Genomic DNA, 21,316 nt, shown 5'->3' with positions numbered 1-21,316 from the left:
AGCAGCAGGCAAGTGAAAACTTTCTGCAAGGTTTATACTGTGTGCGCGGAAAAGCCTCTGAAGCCGACCCGAGCTGGCAGCGCTGCTCCCTTAACCCCTGGAACTGCAAGGAGGCAGAGACCGCGTCAACACCACCCAGAACATCACCCCCACCCTCCGACCGCGCATGCGCACGCGGAACGGCGGTGGGAGCCCTACCCATCCCTTGGCGCATGCGTGGCCCTCCCTCCCTCGGACACTGAGCCAATGAAGGCGCTGAACAAACGCATGCTCCTTTTAGGGGACGCGCCAGGGCAGAGGAGAAGCACTTCCTTTTCCGGGTTAGCTCCCACTCTACACCGTAAGGAACGGCGCCGCTGCTGGGGTGTTACTCGGAGGTTTCCTTTTCGCAAAAGCAGAGGGAGTAGTGTGTGCGGCCGCATGGCGCCTCCGCCACGGCCCCTGCGGCAGCTCCGCGCGGCGCCCGGCTCAGCTCCTCCCCTCCCCTAGACCTTGCGCGTCCCCACTTCTCCAGCCACACTGACAGCTTCTGCGCCTGCGTAGCCGGTCGGCGTCACTGGGAGCATGCGCGCTACGGCGCCGGTCCGGGGGGGGAGGGGCCAATGGGTGGGGCATGGGGCGGGGCCTCCCCGAACCCCAGCCCGGGGCGGGCGAGGCGAGAGCGCTGGCGGGGTCGTGGGCCACCACGGCTGAGGCCGCCGGGCAGGGCGGTGGGGTTCGGCCCCCTGCGAGGGGGGGCGGCCCTCCTGCCGCCAGGGGGATGGCCGGGCCGCCCCTGCTGCCTGAGTGAGAGGCGGGGCTCCTGCTCCGTTCGGTGTGAGCGCCGCTGGTGACACTGCTCCCCGTAGCAGGGGGCCCTGCGCTGCCCCCGGCGCATCAGCCGCTGTCAAATGGCGTGTGCGATAAACGCTGACCCGCGCCTCCTGCCCGCTGGTCTCGCCACTCCACGGCTTTGCCCTCATCGGTCCCTGTCAGTGAGGGCACTAAGACCTAAAGTGCAGAAGGCGGCCTCTCCTCAGACAGTCCGCTGCGGGTCGGGCTGTAGCTCAGAAAGCAGCAGCGCCGTGTGGCGGGCCCCGCTCCCAAACGGTGAGCACGTGGTGCTGAAACGAGTTGGCCCCGAGGTCTGTAACGGTGGGGCTGGGGCTGGCGGGTGCGAGCAGAGAGAGGTGACGTGTGTTGTCCTGTTATGCTGAAAGTTGAAAGAATTGCTTGACCAACCTGATCCTGTATGAGCAGGTGACCCGCCTAGTGGGTGAGGGAGAGGCTGTCGATGTTGTCTGCCTGGACTTCAGCAAAGCCTTCGACACTGTCTCCCACAGTATTCTCCTGGAGGAGCTGGAGGCTCGTGGGTTAGACAGGTGCACTCTTCGCTGGGTAAAAAACTGGCTGGATGGCCAAGCCCAGAGAGTTGTGGTGAATGGAGTGAAATCCAGTTGGCGGCCAGTCACAAGCAGAGTCCCCCAGGGCTCAGTTTTGGGACCGGTCTTGTTTAATATCTTTATCGATGATCTGGATGAGGGGATTGAGTGCACCCTCAGCAAGTTTGCAGACGACACCAAGTTGGGCGGGAGTGTTGATCTGCTCGAGGGTAGGAAGGCTCTGCAGAGGGATCTGGACAGGCTGGATCGATGGGCCGAGGCTGACTGAGGTTCAACAAGGCCAAGTGCCGGGTCCTGTACTTGGGTCACAAGAACCCCATGCAACGCTACAGGCTTGGGGATGAGTGGCTGGAAAGCTGCCCTGCAGAAATGGACCTGGGGGTGTTGATCGACAGCCAGCTGACTATGAGCCAGCAGTGTGCCCAGGTGGCCAAGAAGGCCAACGGCATCCTGGCCTGTATCAGAAATAGTGTGGCCAGCAGGAGTAGGGAGGTGATCGTGCCCCTGTACTCGGCTCTGGTGAGGCCGCACCTCAAATCCTGTGTTCGGTTTTGGGCCCCTCACTACAAGAAGGACATTGAGGTGCTGGAGCGTGTCCAGAGAAGGGCGATGAAGGTGGTGAGGGGTCTGGAGCACAAGTCTTATGAGGAGTGGCTGAGGGAACTGGGGTTGTTCAGTGTGGAGAAGAGGAGGCTGAGGGGAGACCTCATTGCTCTCTACAATTACCTGAAAGGGGGTTGCAGAGAGGTGGGTGTTGGCCTCTTTTCCCAAGTGACGAGGGACAGGACAAGAGGAAATGGCCTCAAGTTGTGCCAGGGGAGGTTTAGACTCGATATTAGGAAAAATTTCTTTACTGAGAGAGTGGTGAGACACTGGAATAAGCTGCCCAGGGAAGTGGTAGAGTCACCATCACTGGAGGTGTTCAAGGAATGTGTGGACGAGGCATTGTGGGACATGGTTTAGTCAGCATGGTGGTGTTAGTTGATGGTTGGACTTGATGATCTTACAGGTCTTTTCCAATCTTAGTGATTCTGTGATTCTGTAATTTTATTTTCTTTTTTAATTAGTTAATGCCATTGTTTACACTTGGGATTCCTATCATTATCTCTGCTTAGAAAAGCAGGTGATGAGTAATAAAGAAATCTTTTAGTTCTTCTTCAGGGACACTTTAATTAGAATATATTCTGTCTTCATGTGATGCCATCAATTCAAGCAGATTATCCTTATTGATTCTTTTCTAAAGTAATTCAGGATTGACATTGAACAACCATTAGAGGGTTTTGTTTTACCTGATGTTTTGGCGAAGCTACAAAACAAGACTTGCCCAAATCCCACAAATACATGCTGAGCATAAGCACTGCATACAACAGTCAAAAAACTGATGTTTCGAATTTAGTACTTGTGTAATGATTTGTAACTCATGTCTTGGTTTGTACACTTAGTAGCATTTTTAATATTAAGTATATTAGAATTTATTGCATGCACTAGAATCATCTTTTCAATGTCTTTCTAGGAGAAAGGAACAAGAGTTTTGTCTTATGGCTGTTCCAGGAAAGGTGGCAGCTTTCCATCTGCCTCCCCTGCCAACTGTTGGAGAGATTATTAAACTCTTTCGCCTGAAAGCACAGAAACAACTTTCCCAGAACTTTCTACTGGATTTGCGATTGACAGGTTAAAGATTTTATTCTAATATTTTTAGCTACTATAAAACATGTATCCTGGTTTTCTTCAGAATCCAGATTCTAGCTAAGGAGATGATGTTTGCATGATGACATCTGTCAAAATAATGGCAGCTCAATGGTAAAAGTTTAAAGACTTCTTTTAAAAGTAGTTTTAGCTTAGACAAATTGGTTTGAATTGCAAATTCCTAGAAAATGTCTTCCTTTATAAATTATAGAGCAATGTTTAGGTAGAAACTATATTCCTATATAAAATATGGGTTATTGATTGAAATAGAAAAATCCAAGCCTTAGTAGTACTTTTACCATCCAAGTACTATTATAGTTTATAAGTTTGATTCAAAAATGAGTATTTTTTTCAGATTATTATCTATCGTAGAAAGTAGGGTAACTCATTGTGCAGTTTAATTTACTATATACTGTGGTTAGGAAGGTCATTTGTCTCAGTTTATCAGAAATGTTTTGGCTTATTTGGACCAGTTACATTGTTCTGAACAATTCTGTTTTCTCCAGCTTCATGTCAGCAATGGGTGACAAAGCTGGCACTCTTCAATCCGTATTGAGTTTCTTTACTGTCCTAGTGGTGTCTGGGTTTTGCAGTAATAAATGCAATGCCAGTTTCATGTAGGTGATGATTTGATTATATTTGAAGATTCAGGTTGATAAAGATTTAGGATGTGAACATGAAACTCAGTTCCGCTTCCTGAGTAACTAGACTCTTACCCTGGAATAAAAATGTCTGCATGCATTTAGTAAAACCTTACAAGTAGACAAGTCTTTAGATATTTCTTACTTTTATTGCCTACTTAAGAAGTTATGCAGTGCGCAGCATAATTTCTCTCAGCATCCTTCTCTCCATGCTTCCTAAGGATCTCTTGGTTTTATTAGCTACATTTTAAATTCTTTTTTCAATCCTTAATCTGTTTTCTTTCCTGGCTGTAATGCCTTCCAGTGTTGTATCCTTCCACTTGTGTACAGGTATTTTTCCTCATCTTTCAACTGCCCCACTTTCTATAACTACAAGTTGCCTGTATTCCAGCCCTTACTTTACTCCAGCTCCTCCCTCATAAAATTGCTCTATCCATATTGTAGTCTTGGTAGAGCTTCACTGTATCTTTTTTCCTTCTTAAATTTCCTTGAAACAGAGGTGCTATAGTGAAATACTTTTATAAGGATAAGTTGTCAGACTTTAGGATGTTGAATACGAGTGCTTACTTGCAGGAGGAGGATAGTACTGCTAGTTTACAGATGAGAAATAATATTGTCTCTTTATTTGATTCTGTAATGAGCAACAACGTATATTAAACTGAAAATAGTGTTTTTTAAACAATTGCTCGTATCTTGTATGAAACAAATCTGAATTCTGTGCAGTCTAGAAGGCGTGTGATCATTTAACTGAGATGTGTCACTGTTTGTGTCTGTTCTGAGATAAGCACACCTGTGCTTTGACAATAAACAATGAGTTTATCTTAGTGGGCTGAATCTTTTGGAGAATAAAGGCTTAGTATGTTCTTTGTGTCTTGCAGACAAGATAGTGAGACAAGCTGGCCAGCTGAAAAATGCCTATGTTTGCGAAGTGGGCCCTGGGCCAGGAGGAATTACCAGATCCATTCTCAGGGCTGGTGTTGAACAACTCCTTTTAGTTGAAAAAGATGCTCGATTTATTCCAGGATTGCAGGTACCATCTGGAGAATAGTTTGTATAAATGTATCCACAATATTGAATAAGAACATTTTAAGAACATAGAAAGGTTCCAAGTGTCTTGTTGAGATCTCAGCACTGAAAATAGGTTTGCTTCTTTGGCTTAAATCAGAGCTATCATTTACTTGAACATGAAAATACACAGTATAGCAATGAATTGGTCCTGCTTTCTCATATGCCTTTTCATTTAAACACCCATTGTCTCTTCAGGACCTGATCCTGCAACTGAATTAAGGATGAGGCCTGCCTGGTTTTTTCAGGTTGAGATGTTTCAGGCACTTTAAAGGTCTGTCCATGCAGGTGAAATAGTAGTTGGAAGGGTGAATGTAACGTCCTTTGGTCTTATTTTTGAATTTAATCCTAATATTTATGCTTTAAAGGTTACAAAATTGTGAACGTATATCTCCAGTTAATATATCTCAAGGTGGATTAACATCCAGATATAGAAGAATAAAGCAAGCATTTATTTTACATTTTAAAAAAAACACTCTTAAACTTTTGTTCCTTTCTTTTGAAGTTGGTATAAGTTCAAAAGTCATTGTGGCATTTTTCAGATATCATCTACTTGTGTTGCTAATAAGTTTCCATGTTTATGGAATTTGGCTGCATAAAACTAGCAAGAAAAACAATCCAAAATCTCTTTAGATTTGCCTGTTGCCTTGTGCCTCTACAACCTCAAATCATAGCAATTCAACGGGCTTTTGTTACATTGCACTGTGTCTTCTGTAGTAAATCAGCAATGAAAATAAATAGATAGTTCACTTGAGAACTAGTACCATCTCTTTGTAGGACAATAGTAATGTAAGATACGAATGAAACTGCGCATGTCCTTAAACTGCATGTAACTATGTCTTTGTAAGGTTAGCCATTGATAATTTACAGTATGCCATCTTTACCTTATGAAGTATGAAACTTAATGTTTTCATTTTTCTTGAGTGGTGGCAAATCTGCATTTTTGTTTTAGATTTTAAGAACTGTTTTGGGATTGGAGAGAATTCGAGATTAAATGATACTTACTTCAGTTAACAGAGTTTTTTAAGTACTTAGGCAATTCTTCTGGTCTTCTAAAACACAGCCACTACAACAGATTTCTCTGAATAAAAGTATACTTTTCAGGGTTTGTTATGAGCTTTTGATATGTAATTATATTTACTATTCAAGTGAATTAATGTTAGTCATTAGTTCTAATTAGCAACCTCCTCACAGTAGAAATAAATATGTCTGAATGAGGTTATTGAATATAAAGGTGCTATAACTCAGTTAACAGTGTATGTGGATGAACAAGAAATATGTTGCATCCATTACTGTTAAGTTTGCTATTGTTTTTTCCCTCCAAGTAAGATGATACATAACAGAATGAGTCTTTTGTGATAATATGGGTTGTAATATCTTTTTTATTTTGGTTTCCCATTAAAAGCTCTATCAAAACCAAATGCTTATAAAAGGGTTGAGATTTGAATAACAGAAAATGTCAGAGATTAAAATAACAATTGGGGACTATTACTTAAAAATGTCTTTTTGGATACTTACAAAATCACTGATGTAAAGTGTACATTTTTCATTAACTTTTTCACGCTGTGGTCTCTATCACAAAAATGAAGTTAGGATCCTCTTTACTGCAAAACTGGAATATAGTGAAGAACCTACATGTACAGAGTAACAGTTTACACAAGCTGAGAGTCTGTCAGTTCTGTCTTGTGCTTAAAGAATCACAGCCTCCTTATGCCATATGCCCTAATAGTTGTTAGGCTGGAAAGATTTATGAGGAGAGAAAGGGCGCTCTCAGCCAGAATGGATTGAATATAGAATTCTTCCAGGAACATAATTTCATTTTTTAAACTATGCCCTTTATGTTTTCTTCATGCCCTTTTCATTGTGTGTGAAGAACAAGAGGATCTGTATGATGGAGAATCGCTTGGCTTGTGTGCTTGGTGCACAAGAGCTCCTGTAGCTGTGTTAGCTGCACACATTGGCGTTAAAATGGAGAAAGTTTCAGTGGGTTTCTGAGTCTTTGTTTCAAATTGGAAATATACAGCTGATTTTCTGTTCACAAATTAAATGCAGTTCTCAATTATGTGAAGTGTGATACTCAAAAACCCCCAAACTCCTCTTGACATGAAAACTATTATTAAAAAACACTATAACATTTGTTAATAATCCATTATTGTGTAGGCAGCTGTCTGCTTCCTCTTAGGCTATTTTCTAACTTGATCATACATTATCTTTCATCCTCTTATAGCATTTGTAACAGCTTCAAAGAAAGATTTGACAAATCATGGCAGATTAGTGAATTTATATGCCATATAATTGCTAGTGTAATGCTGAAAAAGCCATTAAGTGGTTTGGAGTTGGGGTTAGATTTATTTTTTCTATTTGGAAATAATTATACTTAAAACATGTAGGAACACTTAGCTTTTAGTTAAGCTTTTTTTTTGTACTCTACACAAAATTTAGCTGTTTTAATGGTAAAAAAACCTTTTACTCAAAAAAATTTTGTGCAAATATTCTGTGAACAGTGTGAGAAAGCAGCACTTCCCTTTGGCTCAGAGACCTGTAAAAGCTGTTTGTGCCCCTGAGCATATAAACATGATTCAGATTGAAGATGGAACTAACAATGGCGAGCAGTTTATTTCAGCAGTGAAGCCACTAGCACTTAACTGTTTATGGATTTGGATTTCTGTGCAAAAGCAAAATTGTTCTTTAAGCCATTTTTCATTATTCCAACTTAGGAACAATAAATATACCTAAATGTCATCTTTGTAAAATTTGACTTTGCTTTTGAATTGTGCTGTTTGTGCATAGTTTCATACTGTAAGAGAAAAGATTAGTACAATGCTAAAAAGCTTAAGTAATTTTGATTGTGTAAACTGACACCAGAAATGAAAGAATTGGTCATCAAACTACAGCTAGTTCTGAGTTTGCATTTCAGCCTTTATTAAATACTAGATAAGCTGCAGAAGTGGGATAGAGAAGTTGGCAACAGAGTAGATTTTGTAATGTTTAAAAAGATAAAAATTTTTGAGATTTTCTCTACTACTGCTGGTACTCATTCCCTCATTTTGGGAACCCCTTGGTTTCTAATGGTGTGAGTTCAGACTACTACAGTGATTATTAAGAGAATCTTTTCCCCCTTTTTTATGTAAAATTAAAAACGACTGAATACTTCTGCAGCCTTGTATCACATATGGCTAAAATTGGATAATAGACCCTACAGCTGCAGGGGACACAGAATAAACAACATGAGCCTTGTTTCCATAGGTGATGGATCTAAAAACTTTTCAAAACCTGCTGCTTGCATTATTACTTAAATCAGGTGGGGTCCTGTTAGTGGGCCGGGTTGTGTTAATTGTGCTTGTTGAAGAGACTCTTAGCAGTCTTTTCAGGTTTAAATTCCCTATTAAGAATTCTACAGCTGTGAATAGTATGTGTTTACAGAATCACACATTAAACTTTTTTCATTAGTGTTTGCTTTTTGGAAGTAAATAGTCATAGCAGTGCTCAGTTTTAACTGCTATTGTGCTTTTTTGTGTATTGAAGATAAATATATAGCAATGGTTTCATTCCTGCTGTGGCTGAAACTGGAAATCAGTTTGGTTAATACTCACTGGGGATTCTGCTTGCTTGCTTACGAACAGATGTTATCCGAAGCAGCTCCAGGAAAAGTGCGCATTGTTCATGGAGATATTCTGACATATAAGATGGAGAAGGCTTTTCCAAAGCACTTAAAAAAGAACTGGGAGGACGGTTAGTATTTAGATTTGGTTTATTTCATTTTTAAGGCTTCTGAGTTAGTCTTAAGTGTGGTGATGATACAGTTGGAGTTTACTCAGTACAGGTGTTACTCTCTTCTGGTACATTTCGAAGGTAAGAAGAAAGAGACAAGCTAACTTCCTTTCTAGAAGGAAACAGAGAATCATCTTCCTCTTCTAAGACAAAACGGTGGAATTTATGTGACACTCACCTTAGTCAATATTGAGGAGCTTTACAGTTACTAACCTTAGGGTGTCTTGACTGTGCAATAATGACCCTTGGAAAGTATAAAAGCAAATCAAATGGTATACTTTCTTCCCAGCTTCTTCCTCTTTTTGAAGAAGCCAGAAACCACCACTGCTGTCATTCAAAGCAAGTTACAGAAATTTCTTTAGTAGAAACTTTTAGGAAATTTGTCCTCAAAAATTTAGTTTTCTCATTGCTTTGGTTTCAGCTGGATATCTTTGGCAAAAGTAGAATCTAATCAGAGTTTTGGGATTTTTTTCCATATCGGAGGTTCTCATAAGACTCAGATTTCACCTCCCTTTTAAAACATGCAATATTATTAGTTAAATCAGAGATGACCTCCCAGGCCCCTTTTCCAAATTTCTTAATTTAAGGTACAGTCACTGTCTGCAGTGCCTGAAGAACAGTAAACTGCTTTCTGACTTAGGACATAAAGGACTATGCCACATTATGTTCACCTTGAAAAATTCTATGCTGTATTTGCTTCATTGCTAAAGGTAGGGGCTTTACAAAACAAAACTAGAGCAAATGAATGTATGAAGATGTAGTGCAGTTTTTAAAAATTTACCTTTCTTGAACATACATATAAGTCATTGCTGTCTTTGGAGCTAACTCATTAGAGGTAAGATACACTTTTTCTGTATTATTGCTGTATGAAAATCTGAAAGGCTGGTGGGTTTCAGAAAGATACTTGGCCATCTCTGATATATGTGTAATATCACGAATATGCTAGAAATATCACAGCCTTGAAAGTGCATAGTAAGTAAAGTGTGCCAGAAAACCAGGTTGAATTTTTTATTATCATCTCTTATTCATGTTATTAAATGCTGTAGCATCTAAGAAACAACACACTTGTTTTTGTTTTGTCCACTTCTATTGCACTCCTGCTTAGACATAAGGAGCCTCTCTAGTGAAATGCCTGCTTTGTGTTGTACAACACATGTATGCTGATATGATACATAATTGAACAATACATATAACTTCTTACGGCTAAGTCTTGTACTTGCTCTAAGACCTTTTTATTTCAGAGGACTCTATACGAAAGGAGAGCTCTGTCCAGTTTGAGCTAGGTGATTGTTTTGGGGATTATGAAGACTCAGTAAAATGCTTCTGGGAGGAATGTGTTGGACAGAAGGATGAGTGTGGCTATTTACTCTGTACCTAATAGTTATGGTTTAAAGTCATGGAAACACTGTTGTAGTTTTGCTGTTGTTACAGTTTTGCTATTCTGGAGTAGCTCAGCTGAAGTCTACTGATCAGCTGAAAGCTACTGATTTATTCAAATGTAAATGAGAACCAAACCTAACCACTTTTTTTCCAACTAATTACTGAGAGTAGTAACACAGTTTTGTCAGTGTAAGACAAGTATAAATGGAAAGACATAATTTTCGCGTGGCATGATAAAAATTATTTTCATATTTGAAGTCTAAGTTGATACGCGTGTATCTTTCTTACTTACGTGTTCTTTCATGACAAAATCTTACCCAAAACTTTTTGACAGTTGTTTTTCTTCCATCAAATGTTAACAGAGCCACCAGATATACATATCATTGGGAATCTGCCCTTCAGTGTTTCAACTCCTCTAATCATCAAATGGCTTGAAAATGTTTCCAAAAAGGATGGACCTTTTATTTATGGCAGGACACAGATGACGTTGACTTTTCAGAAGGAAGTTGCGGAGGTAAGATGTTAGTGTTTTCCCAAAATTTTACGGATGCTGAGTTGAACAAAAATTTGTTTACATGCGACCTTTTGTTTAAAAGTACAATACCAACCTTAGTTGGCTTTAAAAAGGCAGGAAGGAGTTGGTTCAATTTTTAGTTTGTGTGTCTGTAAAATATGAATTTTAATGTTGAGTTAATCCTCTGCTCTGATCCTTTCACAGCACATACTTTTTTTTTTTTTTTTAATTTCTTATGGAAGGATGTATTTACTTGAGGTACATACCTGTTCTTTTCTAAAGTCTGATTTCTTCAACATGAATAGATTCCACAGAACTCTTCTGTTTTTTAAATATCTTTCTTCTCTCACAGTCATTCATGCAGCATTTCATCAGTCTGTTTTTCCTTACTTTTCAATCATCTCAAGAAATACACTCATAGTTATTTTCTTTGCTCTCTTAATTAAAAATAATTTTTTAAAAATGCACCTTCCTTGAAATAAGTTAAAATGGAAGGTTAGCATTATTTCCAGTTGTGATTAAACACAGGGAGTGTTTGTCAAGACCATGGAGACTGACTGGCTTTTTTGAATGAGACTTGATATCAGAATTATTAATGGACTGCTGCCAGTCTTGTGTGTGTAAAAAGGCATCATTTGAGATCTGTCACAGCAAGTGCAAGAGCAAATTGAGATTTTACTTTGTCTCAATAGTTAGATTCTCAAAGAAGGCCAAACTGATCTGCTATAGATCAGTTTATATTAGGTTGACTTACTGCACAAGGCTTTCAGACCAAACGGTTTATTTCTGTTGCCATTGCATGAAACGTATCATAACATAGAGACTGGAAGACTTTTTGCTTTGTATTTTTGAAAGCGGTATGGCTTCTTACCAACATCTCAGTATGGCTTCTTAGACGCATCGCACTTGCTTTAAAAAAAAAAAAGAAAAAGAAATTGCACATCAGTCTGAAAACTGGATTTCCATCTAATTACTCCAGTGTTTGTAAATATCTGGTTTTCTGTGTGCAACCTAAATGTGTTGCTTTAATTTTAATCTTTCAAAGTAAAAATTCTAATAGGAAAATTTTGCTGTGTTTTTTTTGGTACATAAATTAGTAATAATTATATATGCAAGTGGCATGTCTGCTGTCATTTTTTAGGGTCATAGAAACCCATGTTTTGCTGTCATTACTCCAGCCCTGCAATCGAGGCAAGACAAGTACTGAAGTATTTCCAGTAGGTGGCTCTAGAGAACACCAGGGACAAACACTTAGTATGAAATAAACTAGATTTCTTAATTCATTTCTGAGCTCATGTGGTTTCAGGCGTTAAAAAATCCAGGTCTGTTTTCCAGAAGGACTTCATGTCATTTGAGATTAGACCTTGTTGCAAAATATGGCTAATGGACTATGATGTAAAATGCAAAGTGACGATGGTTAAGATGCAAAGTTTTGTGACAGCAGTGAAAAAATTGGCCTAGCACTGAGTGAGAGCATAAATGCACTCTGTACTTTATATAGCTGTAACCAGCTGCATATGCCATTGGTGACATGCAGATTATAGTGCTTCTGCACCCAGCATAGCTCAATGAGATGCAAAATACCATGCACTCTTAAGTTCCTTGTACTTAGAATGCTGAGAAGTTAGAAACACTAGGATATTGAGTATGTCGTCCAAGGTCATGCAGTGAATCAGTGTTAACAGTTGTTGAGTTTACATTCTGGGATCTCTTGATTCTTGTTCTTACATTTGTTCAAACACAGATCTTCCACTGAAGACAAAATTGTTCATAGTTTGTGGTTTGCATTCCCATAATTGATTTGACATAATGAAAAAGTCGTTTGAGAGAGACTATTTTGTTTTATGATTAGGAGAAAGGATGATAATCAAAATCTGCATCTTTTTTCTGGCCCTCTGGAGTTGCTTAAGTTAACCATTGTAATTTGCATAGACAGGCATATTCAATACCAGGAAAGAGAGAGCAGTGCAATGCAGATAATAACTTGCTACTGATATTTTATGTATCTGTGGATTTATATTCTTGAAAGGAAAATGTCTTATACTCAAAAGTTTGATGACCTCACTGGATGTTTCTAAGCTAAGAGCCTAAACATCAAATAAAGTCTCTGTACATGCCATAAGCTCAGCAGAAGGGTAAGATGCTGTCATAGAATGGAGCCATGTGCTTTATTATCAATTAAGATAACTTGATGTTAACAGTAAGACAATAAAGCAACACACTGTTATTTGTGGTCAAGCTTGTTTTTGCTGGTGTAGAAACTACCTTTGCCTTTCTTGCGGGTGGTAGTTTCCTGCTTTTCTGTTTCCTTGTAGCACAGCTACGTTGGCATGAGTTATGTCAGTATAGACCTACTACTACAGACCACTCTGGTCTGATATGGTTTGATTCATTGATTAAAACTGCTGATAAGAACCAGTAGTTATATTATATACTGAATTCTGAGGCCTATTAAGGAGGATAAAGCCAGATATCCACAGCAGTAAAAATGACACTTTTAAGTGTCGAGCAGATCATTTTGTCTCTCTGTAGTTTAAATTTGTAAAATTGTTACTTACTTTGTGGATAAGAATTTTCAGCTTGCCCCAAATTCCTCAGTGCTTTACCTCAAATCTGCCATCTGGGCTGGGTACTTCCTGGCCCACTTCCATTAAAATGAGTCATATTTCAGTTTTAATAGAAGGCTCTTTGTCAGTCTCTAATTTTGAGAAAACTGGGCAGAGAGAGTAGTTCGCCTGAACTGCTCTGCCAACACGATCTGCAGGCTGGGAGACGAGGTGCTAAACTGTTAGATATCTAGAAGACAGGCATGTTAGAAGAGCAGAATACTTAATCATTTTGTATCTAACACGGCTGTCTATTTGGAACACTAGGCAAAAGGTGCTAATAAAGTGGAAAATAATTTGGATTTTTGAGCAGCGAACAGAAGAAAAATTACCATTATGTTCTCATAACTGATATAGATTAAATATAAATACTGACGTTCTAAAAAAAAAAAAAGTTGTTTTGCAGAAAGTGGCTTGTGTACTAAAATACATTTAATAGTCCTTTATATGGTCAGCTTTGCCAGTCTAATTCTTCATGTAGGTTAATTCCTGTGACAGATTCTGCAGATTCATTGGTAATGGGGTTTTAATACGAGTTTATGAAGAGCACAATTGTATGGTATAGCTTACTGAAGAACAAAACAAACAGTTGTTCCTGAGGTAGTCATTGACGGTGGTTGATAGTGAGCAGCATTAGAGGAGATGTCAAGTACCACCTTGATTGTATTCCAGGTTAGGCTTCAGAGTCTTTGTTTTGCTTCGTGGCTTGCTAAAATTTTAGTAGCGGATCCAAACATTTTACCTAGTTAGCTGAACTCCATCATGGTTTACTTAGTGCAGTTTCAGATACTATCCATACTTTAAAAGTAGGAACAAAGAAAATTTTGAGAACTGAGGGGGAAAAAACCCTACAAAAATAAGTCAGGTTACGGAGGTATGGGAACAAACTTTTTAGCTGGGGACAAACTTTTTAGCAGGGCCTGTTGCGATAAGACAAGGGGTAATGGTTTTAAACTAAAAGAGAGTACATTTAGACTAGATGTAAGGAAGACATTTTTTACAATGAGGGTGGTGAATCACTGGAACAGGTTGCCCAGAGAGGTGGTAGATGCCCCAACCCTGGAAACATTCAAGGTCAGGTTGAACGGGGCTCTGAGCAACCTGATCTAGTTGAAGATGTCCCTGCTCATTGCAGGGGGGTTGGACTAGATGACCTTTAAAGGTCCCTTCCAACCCAAACTATTCTATGATTCTATTCTGTAAGTATATTTTCAGCATTTTTGTGTTCCTTGAGCAGTGCCATACACAGGTATGTTCCTGCTGATGTGGTTGAAGGTGGTTTAAGATGTTACTGCCTAGAGGTGGATGTCGTTAAGTAATCCCTTCTGTAGCTGAGAAGCAGGAACTAACTGCCTGAGACTTGTTAGATTGTTTTTGTGGGAAGTAAAGACTGGCTTGTTTGAATTGGCATTGGAAGGACTACAAGTGTTGTCATTAGGTCTGTTTCATTTCCACTGCAGAGGTTAAGGAAGTGCATATCTGATTGCATTGTTAGACTTTGCAGCCTGGTTTTTTTCGCTGAATTATAATGATGGTGAATAGATTTTTTTTTTTCAATAGGTTTCCTCTGAAACAATAATGAAGGTAGTTTTAAATGCTGATGTAGGCAAAACGAATCACTGAGCTTTCTTTCTGAAAAGTCATTTAAAAGTATTTTATTTGCTCTATGCTGATACTTAAACTGCCTTTCAGGAGAGTTGTTTAAAAAAAGAAAATCAAAAAGTCAGCAATAGGTTTAATTTTATTTTTCTGGGATGGTTTTAATAAGCATGGCAGCATTTTATGAGTAGGCTTCTCATCTGAAGCTACATGATGTACACGTTACCAGATATGCAAATTGTTTTTCATCTTTTATTTTTTGTTAAGGTAGCGCTAAATAAGAACGGGAATCTTCAAAATTATATTTCTGCAGTTAGTGTCATACCTTTTACCATTTAGGACTTGTTTTGCTGGATGCTTTTTTTCGTTTAAATCTTGTTTGTGCTAGCAAAACACACAGAACGTGTTTCTTGCCAGGTCATGAAAGTGTAGAAAACCTCTGTCCAGGCTACTTTTTTTTTTATGATCTTTCTAAGAAATTCTTAGGAAAATCAGAGAATTACTAAATTGAGCTTTAAGTATTAAATGCTCTTACTGTGTGGTATTCTAAATTTATGTAAAGTAGATCCAGTTTCCTTGCATATATTGTAAGTGTAGACCAGTTAATAATGAAGAAATTTTGGTTTCTATCTGATTTTGAGTTTATGGAGCTTTGTTTCATCTTGAAGGAGAAAAAATAGTAATATTTGATACAGAAACAGTGGAAGGAAATTATGTCAGCTGTTGTTCTCTTTGTTTTGAATCCTGCAGTCAGAATAGATTTAGTTTTCTCTTTTGCTCATACAAAATTCTTTTGACGTTCATGAAGTTCTGCAGAAGTTCAAGGAGCTCCTTTTCATGTGCATTTGACTGCAGGATTGAGGTTGTAAATTAGCATGGTATGTTAGTGAAATGCTGCTACATTGGAGAAAAAAATTCTAGATGAACTGGGCATAAACTCTGATAAGAGTTCTTAACAATTGGTTTTTTTAATTTGTCTTTGCCCTTGTTTATACTGAAAATCAAGTTCGTAATGTAACTGACCCCTTGGTCAATTCAGTTTCACTGATGTACATGTTTTGATTCTTCGATAGAGGCTTACAGCTAATCCAGGAGGTAAGCAACGTAGCAGGCTGTCCATCATGTCTCAGCATCTCTGCAGTGTTGAAAACTGTTTCGTAATTCCAGGTCAAGCCTTTGTTCCAAAGCCAGAGGTAAGTTTTGATGTATTTATTTGGGGTTTTTGTTAATTTGTCAGTCAAGCAATATATCTGATTTTGAGTAAGGAACGCAGTTCAATGCTCTAGTTCAACATCTCCATACTACAAAGTGGAGTGATGTGATATTCCTGTAAACAAAGCATACTTGCTTCAAAAAGATGCTTTTCTTTTTGGTTCCTCAGAACTTGGCTTTGACCTTCAAGCCTATCTGCAAAATCAGCGTACTTCTTTGGGTGTTTCTGGAGAGGGAGATTAGGATTTAATGACAGGATAGTCTGCTAGGATTGTAGCATCTTTGGAAAGCCTGCTGCTTTACAGTTTGCATTTATAAACAGTTTGGGAATTGTGCCTAGAAAATTTGATGGGTCTTTTAAAAGACTCTGATAAATAAATGCTTTTCATTTGTCATCTTTGTCAAAGAATTTTACCATGTCCTTAATCTTTACGTTTCACCCTACTCATCTTTAGCATATTTAACTTCCTCCTATTCGCTATAGCACTTTGTCACCTACATCCCACTGCCTGTTTAAAAATAACAATCTTTTCTCCCTCCGATCTGCTCTTGAGTAAGTAGAGGAGAACAGTCTCTCTGCTGTCCTCTTATCTACTGCCTCTGGTTTTGATTAATAGCCATTATGATTACAGCAATCAAGCATTAATAAATTAAACTGCATTTTGGCCAAGAATGTATCTTTTTATAATTTTGTTTTGTTTTGTAAAAATATGTGCCTGACACTAAGTGGGGTCTGTTTCCCCTGAATGTACGTGGAAATCTACTGTTCCGTTTCAGAAATGAACTTGCAGCTTCTGAAAGTTCCTCTTAAACTAGCTGGTTCAGCTCATCAATACATGTCCCTTCCCCCTTATCACAGTCTATCTGTTGGTCTTTTTACTCTTGAGGCTTATTGCTTGAGAACCTTTGGAAGGTAATTCATTCTCTTTTATCACAATTAAGGCCTCTATCTGGGCATATTCTGATGAAGATTTAGAATTCTGTTACTATTTTTTGAGCAAGTAACTGTTCGAACATGTTAAATTATTAGTCGTGACAGCAGTCTGTTGTGAAGAAAAATGACCGCGCTTAAGACATCTTATTTTTTGCTTTGTGTTTTTGGGTGGTTGTTTCTTTTTCCTGTCTCCTAGCTGAATGAAAAATAATTTCAGGATATCATCTCGCTGTTAAATATGTGAAATAGTGTTCAGTAAGGCCAAAATTCCAATTCTGCAGTGGTGGTTTCTTAATGGTGGATACAATTTGAGGGCATAGTAGAGCTAGTATAGTCAAAAGCCTTGTGCAGACTGTTGTCTCAGAATTGGGAAGCTATAACTGATACTCCCATTTTCCTGTACTGAAAAGACCATAGTTGACTGAGAGAGAGGTAACTCAGAGTTGTGACAAATGTCTTAGTGTAAGCAAATCCTACAGTCAGTTGGTGCTCTGTTAAATAAAAAGGGCAGTATGGCTAAAGGCAAGCATATTTTTATTTAATATATTTCTTTGAGTTAAAACAAGTATTGCTTATATTGCAAAAGCAGAAAGTACAATTTTTTCAGACAGACCTGGCACCTGTTTTCACTATATTTTGTTTCCTTCAAACTCCTGTTGTAGACTGATCTTCTGTTTTGTCCCTGTTCTTTTAGCAGTAGACTGGCTTGCGGTTTTAGATACTACCATTTCTGATGATAGAAACTTTGTTTTCTTGGAGAGCTTTTGCAGCATATTGAGAATGAAGTGGCTCAGTGCTTGATTTTTGTTTCATAGGTATACAAAGAAGTTCAGGTACTTCTGTATAAAGTTCTAGGAAGAAAAATTTGCTGCTTATGTAACCGATGAATACTTCATTTTGCTCATAGTATGCAATTACTACCTTTTCCTTATGCCCTCCTGTAAAAATGCCTTTGGTTCTTATTTTACAAATGTTAGTTTTAATTTGCATACCTAGCAATGATCAGAGCTTAGTGTCATGTCAAACCCCTTACTAAAGGTGGAGATGCTGGTTTTGGGGAATGAGTTGTTTACCTCTTTTATTCGATGAATGAATATTATTTCAACAATACCTATGAATGTTGAGATGTAAAAGAACCTTGGTTTATGGGATGGAATGGTGCTGGACAGCATTGTGTCTAAGCAAAGAAAACTTGGCTTTTGGTCATAGTTAAGTCTCTGCGGTACTGAATAACTGCTGATACTAGCATTAGGAATAGTACAAAACAAGCTCCGTGATGAATACATAGGAAACTCAAAACGGCTACGTAACAGTAGTAGTACAAACAAGATGTAATTTCATTCTATGTATTAGAATAAAGACTCTTTACATATTAGACGCATAAATTCTCAAATGCTATAACAGAAGATCTTACTTTTTCCAACAAACTATACATAAAATGTTCAGGCCACTTCATACTGTTTTAGTGAATTTCGGGCTAATAATATGGGAAATGAAAGTTGTATATAAATATGCAAAATAAATAGCAGTTGGTTTTGTCAAAAGACTCATCCAGCATTATCATATTCCTAAATTTAAAGGCCTGTATCATATCCCCTTTTCATTCCCTTAGCTATGCTAGCAAATTAACATCAATTTGATTCTCGTTTAGGGAAGCATTTAGATAGAACATGCTCTGCCAATGACCAATACATAACAAAAACTGTGTGTTCAATGAAAAGGTTAAAGGATCTAAGATTATTAATCAAAATAAGGGGATTAAGAAAATAAATTTAAATGAAGAAGCTGTCTCTTTATCACCATTGTATATTACATTTTACAGTAATGGAATACATGGGATTGGGCCTGAAACAGACCCCACTGGAATAATTAAAAAGACTTATAAAGTTCTTTTAGAAGGTCAGAAGCATAGAAGACAATAAATGGTAGCTGTATTATTTGAGCTGTTAAAAGCTACCTTGAGCAAGTGTAAGCCATAACGCTTCCAGATTTTTCTGGAACATAGATACTTAGTTTGTATCCTGTGTGTTACAGTTTGCAGGTGTTTTCATAGTCATGGTTACATTTCTGTTGTTGCATTGCTCCTCAAATCTAGCATTCATTGTGTAGTGATAGATTAGAAGCAACTGGTGAATGCCCAGTAGACATTTCTTTAACAATAATAAATGAAACCCGCAGCAGGTGTCAGTTTGGGGCGGGAGAGCCATTTTTGGCAAGATCTGAATGGTACTGCTGATTCTTCAGCCTGATATGCAGAATATACAATGCAGCTAAGGTTTGGGGCTATGGGGTTTTGTTGTGGTTTTCTGTTTTGGTTTGTTTTTTGTGTATGTGTGTGGTTTTTGTTTGGCTTTGGGTTTTTTTAAAAAACAAATCTAGTTACCAAGGCAATTTAGAACTGAAAATGAATCACAGAATCACTAAGGTTGGAAAAGACCTGTAAGATCATCAAGTCCAACCATCAACCAACACCACCATGCCCACTAAACCATGTCCCACAATGCCACGTCCACACGTTCCTTGAACAAAGGAAAGGCAGATGTGTCTGTTACTTAAAAAACATTGAATTGGGCTTCCTGGACAGAGAGTGGTGAGGTTTTTTTCCTTGCAGCATAATTAAAATAAAGATAAAAATGTAAAATACACTATAAAACATTATATGTTATTGATAGCCTGATTTGCTAGATAGAAAGCAGTTAGTTTTTAAGCATCTTTGCTGTAACAAGCCATCAGTACATTAATTGTACTGTCAGTTATGTTTTAAAATAGTTCCTTTTTCTTTAATAAATGTTACTTGGTAAGTCAAAAAGAATGGTTTGAAAAATCAACAAAAAAAAAAGTACTCTTGTAGCAGATTTAAGCATTTCCTACTGCATTCTTTTTGTGGATGCTGCTATAAATGAAATACCTTGCTTAAACATAACTGCAACCCAGATGTAAGAAAAGTTAAGTGCTATGTTATACATTCTTTGAAATAATCAAACGACACTTAGCACAAAAAAAGCCTCAATGGATAGAAATAACTGTATTTACACATAGTCCTTCAGGTTGTAACCAGTGTTGCTCTCCCGCTCTGTGGATGGGAAATGGTGCTGCTTTGGAGGGTAAATCCATGCTCCTTGCTGCTTTTTAAAACAGGAAGTGCAGAAGATCAAACCTGCGATAAGCAGAAACCCTGCTGAAACGAATCCTGTATAAACCGCTCCTCCTGGTTCATGTTTACTGCTCTCTGGAATGGTCTGGTCCAGAAAATTTGAAATAATTTCTCTCGTGTACCAGGATGTTGGTACTAATCCAAAGGTTCCTGCAAGAATGAAGCAGACTCCTCCAGCAAAACAAGCATGACTTTTGCTGTCAGTGTCCCCTCCCAACTTTGTGCATTTCATTCCAACTGTAGTGATGCAGATCCCAAAGGCTGATAGGATGCAAGACAGTACCATAGTGGTCCGTGCAGCCTGGATGTAGACAGGGAGAGAGAGAACGGAGTATTTCAGGATACAGCTAAACATCCCAGTGCTGTACCATGTGCAGTCCATCCAAAGTCCTTGCATCTGTGTTATAGCTGTTATGATATTTGAACCAACATCTGCATTTACCTTCCAGTTTGGTAGCAAGGTGGCTGTGATATCTCCCAAAACACCAAACAAAGCCAGAATAAAAGCAAAGAACTGCAGACTTGCTGATGCCATGATGATTATCTGCTGTCACCTTTTGTCTGCCTGTTTCTCCCTCGTAAATGAGTGTAACTGGTTCGTAGCTTCGTAGCCAAGGCTGTAGCCCTCTGTGTAATAGGGAGGAAGGGGGGGGGGGCGAGGAGGAGAAGTGCGAGGACGAAAGAAAAAGAAATCAGCAAACAAAAAAAGCTTGCATTTAAAATTAGAGCTATCTGAATGAATGTCTGAACATGACCCTGCAGCAGATGAGAGCAGCTGAGCAGCTGTACACAAGGTACTTGAACATAGATGATGGCAAATGGACAGTGTTTTAGAATTGCTTGTAAGGAGCTGCTGCCCTTTCATACATGATTTGCAAGCCATCAGGCAAAACTTATTTTACTGAAGTTGGTTTTGGTAATAGTGTACAGATTGCAGGCTTACTAGACAAATATACATTGTAAGTGGAACATTAGAAACTTGCAGATTAGAAGTCATTGAGGAAAAACGCTGTGGTAGAAAATACATTGTATTCTTCAAGTACCTTCTTTAAGTGTGTTGATGGCTGTAGTCAGCTCCTGTTGACTATTTTATAACAACAAACATTAATATTATCTTTTGTTTAAAGTACGGTTAAAGGTTACCCTTTATTTCCATTATTTAAATATTGTCTGTTCTTTTGTTTAATAACTGTTACGAACTTTCATGTTTTTAAAGGAGAATAGGATTGAATTTATTTTTTTGCAGCACTTTCACAATTAAGTCATATGCGACTTTTATAAATAAATATTTTATTTTCAGTCAGTGATTCTCAGTCCTTAACTTGGAGCAGCAGTATTGAGCAAGTCAAAAGAGTGAATATGATCCGCTTTT

At 38.6% G+C, this 21,316-nt stretch overlaps 2 protein-coding genes across 2 annotated transcripts in view; one reads left to right on the top strand and one right to left on the bottom strand.

The window, feature by feature from the left end:
- The first annotated feature begins 322 nt into the window (after positions 1-322).
- The window catches only part of TFB1M (transcription factor B1, mitochondrial), a 29,161-nt gene continuing 8,167 nt past the window's right edge, over positions 323-21,316 (top strand). The window contains exons 1-6 of the mRNA XM_059828660.1: positions 323-340; positions 2,896-3,053; positions 4,588-4,739; positions 8,398-8,506; positions 10,288-10,439; positions 15,718-15,837. Of these exons, the coding sequence (XP_059684643.1) occupies positions 2,921-3,053; positions 4,588-4,739; positions 8,398-8,506; positions 10,288-10,439; positions 15,718-15,837 (666 nt within the window). The 5' untranslated portion in view covers positions 323-340; positions 2,896-2,920. The remainder of the gene's footprint in view (positions 341-2,895; positions 3,054-4,587; positions 4,740-8,397; positions 8,507-10,287; positions 10,440-15,717; positions 15,838-21,316) is intronic.
- On the bottom strand, positions 19,820-20,479 carry CLDN20 (claudin 20). Its single transcript, XM_009820743.2, has one exon. It carries the CDS (start codon positions 20,477-20,479, stop codon positions 19,820-19,822), a length of 660 nt encoding a protein of 219 aa, XP_009819045.2.

Source organism: Gavia stellata, chromosome 2, assembly GCF_030936135.1.
Source record: "Gavia stellata isolate bGavSte3 chromosome 2, bGavSte3.hap2, whole genome shotgun sequence".
Taxonomy (NCBI): Eukaryota; Metazoa; Chordata; class Aves; order Gaviiformes; family Gaviidae; genus Gavia; species Gavia stellata.
The sequence above is the reverse complement of the archived record's forward strand: the minus strand, read 5'-3'. Positions and strand labels throughout refer to the sequence as shown.

Coding starts and splice junctions, on each gene's coding strand:
- CLDN20 (XM_009820743.2), bottom strand. CDS start 20,479: ATGGCATCAGCAAGTCTGCAGTTCTTTGCTTTTATTCTGGCTTTGTTT.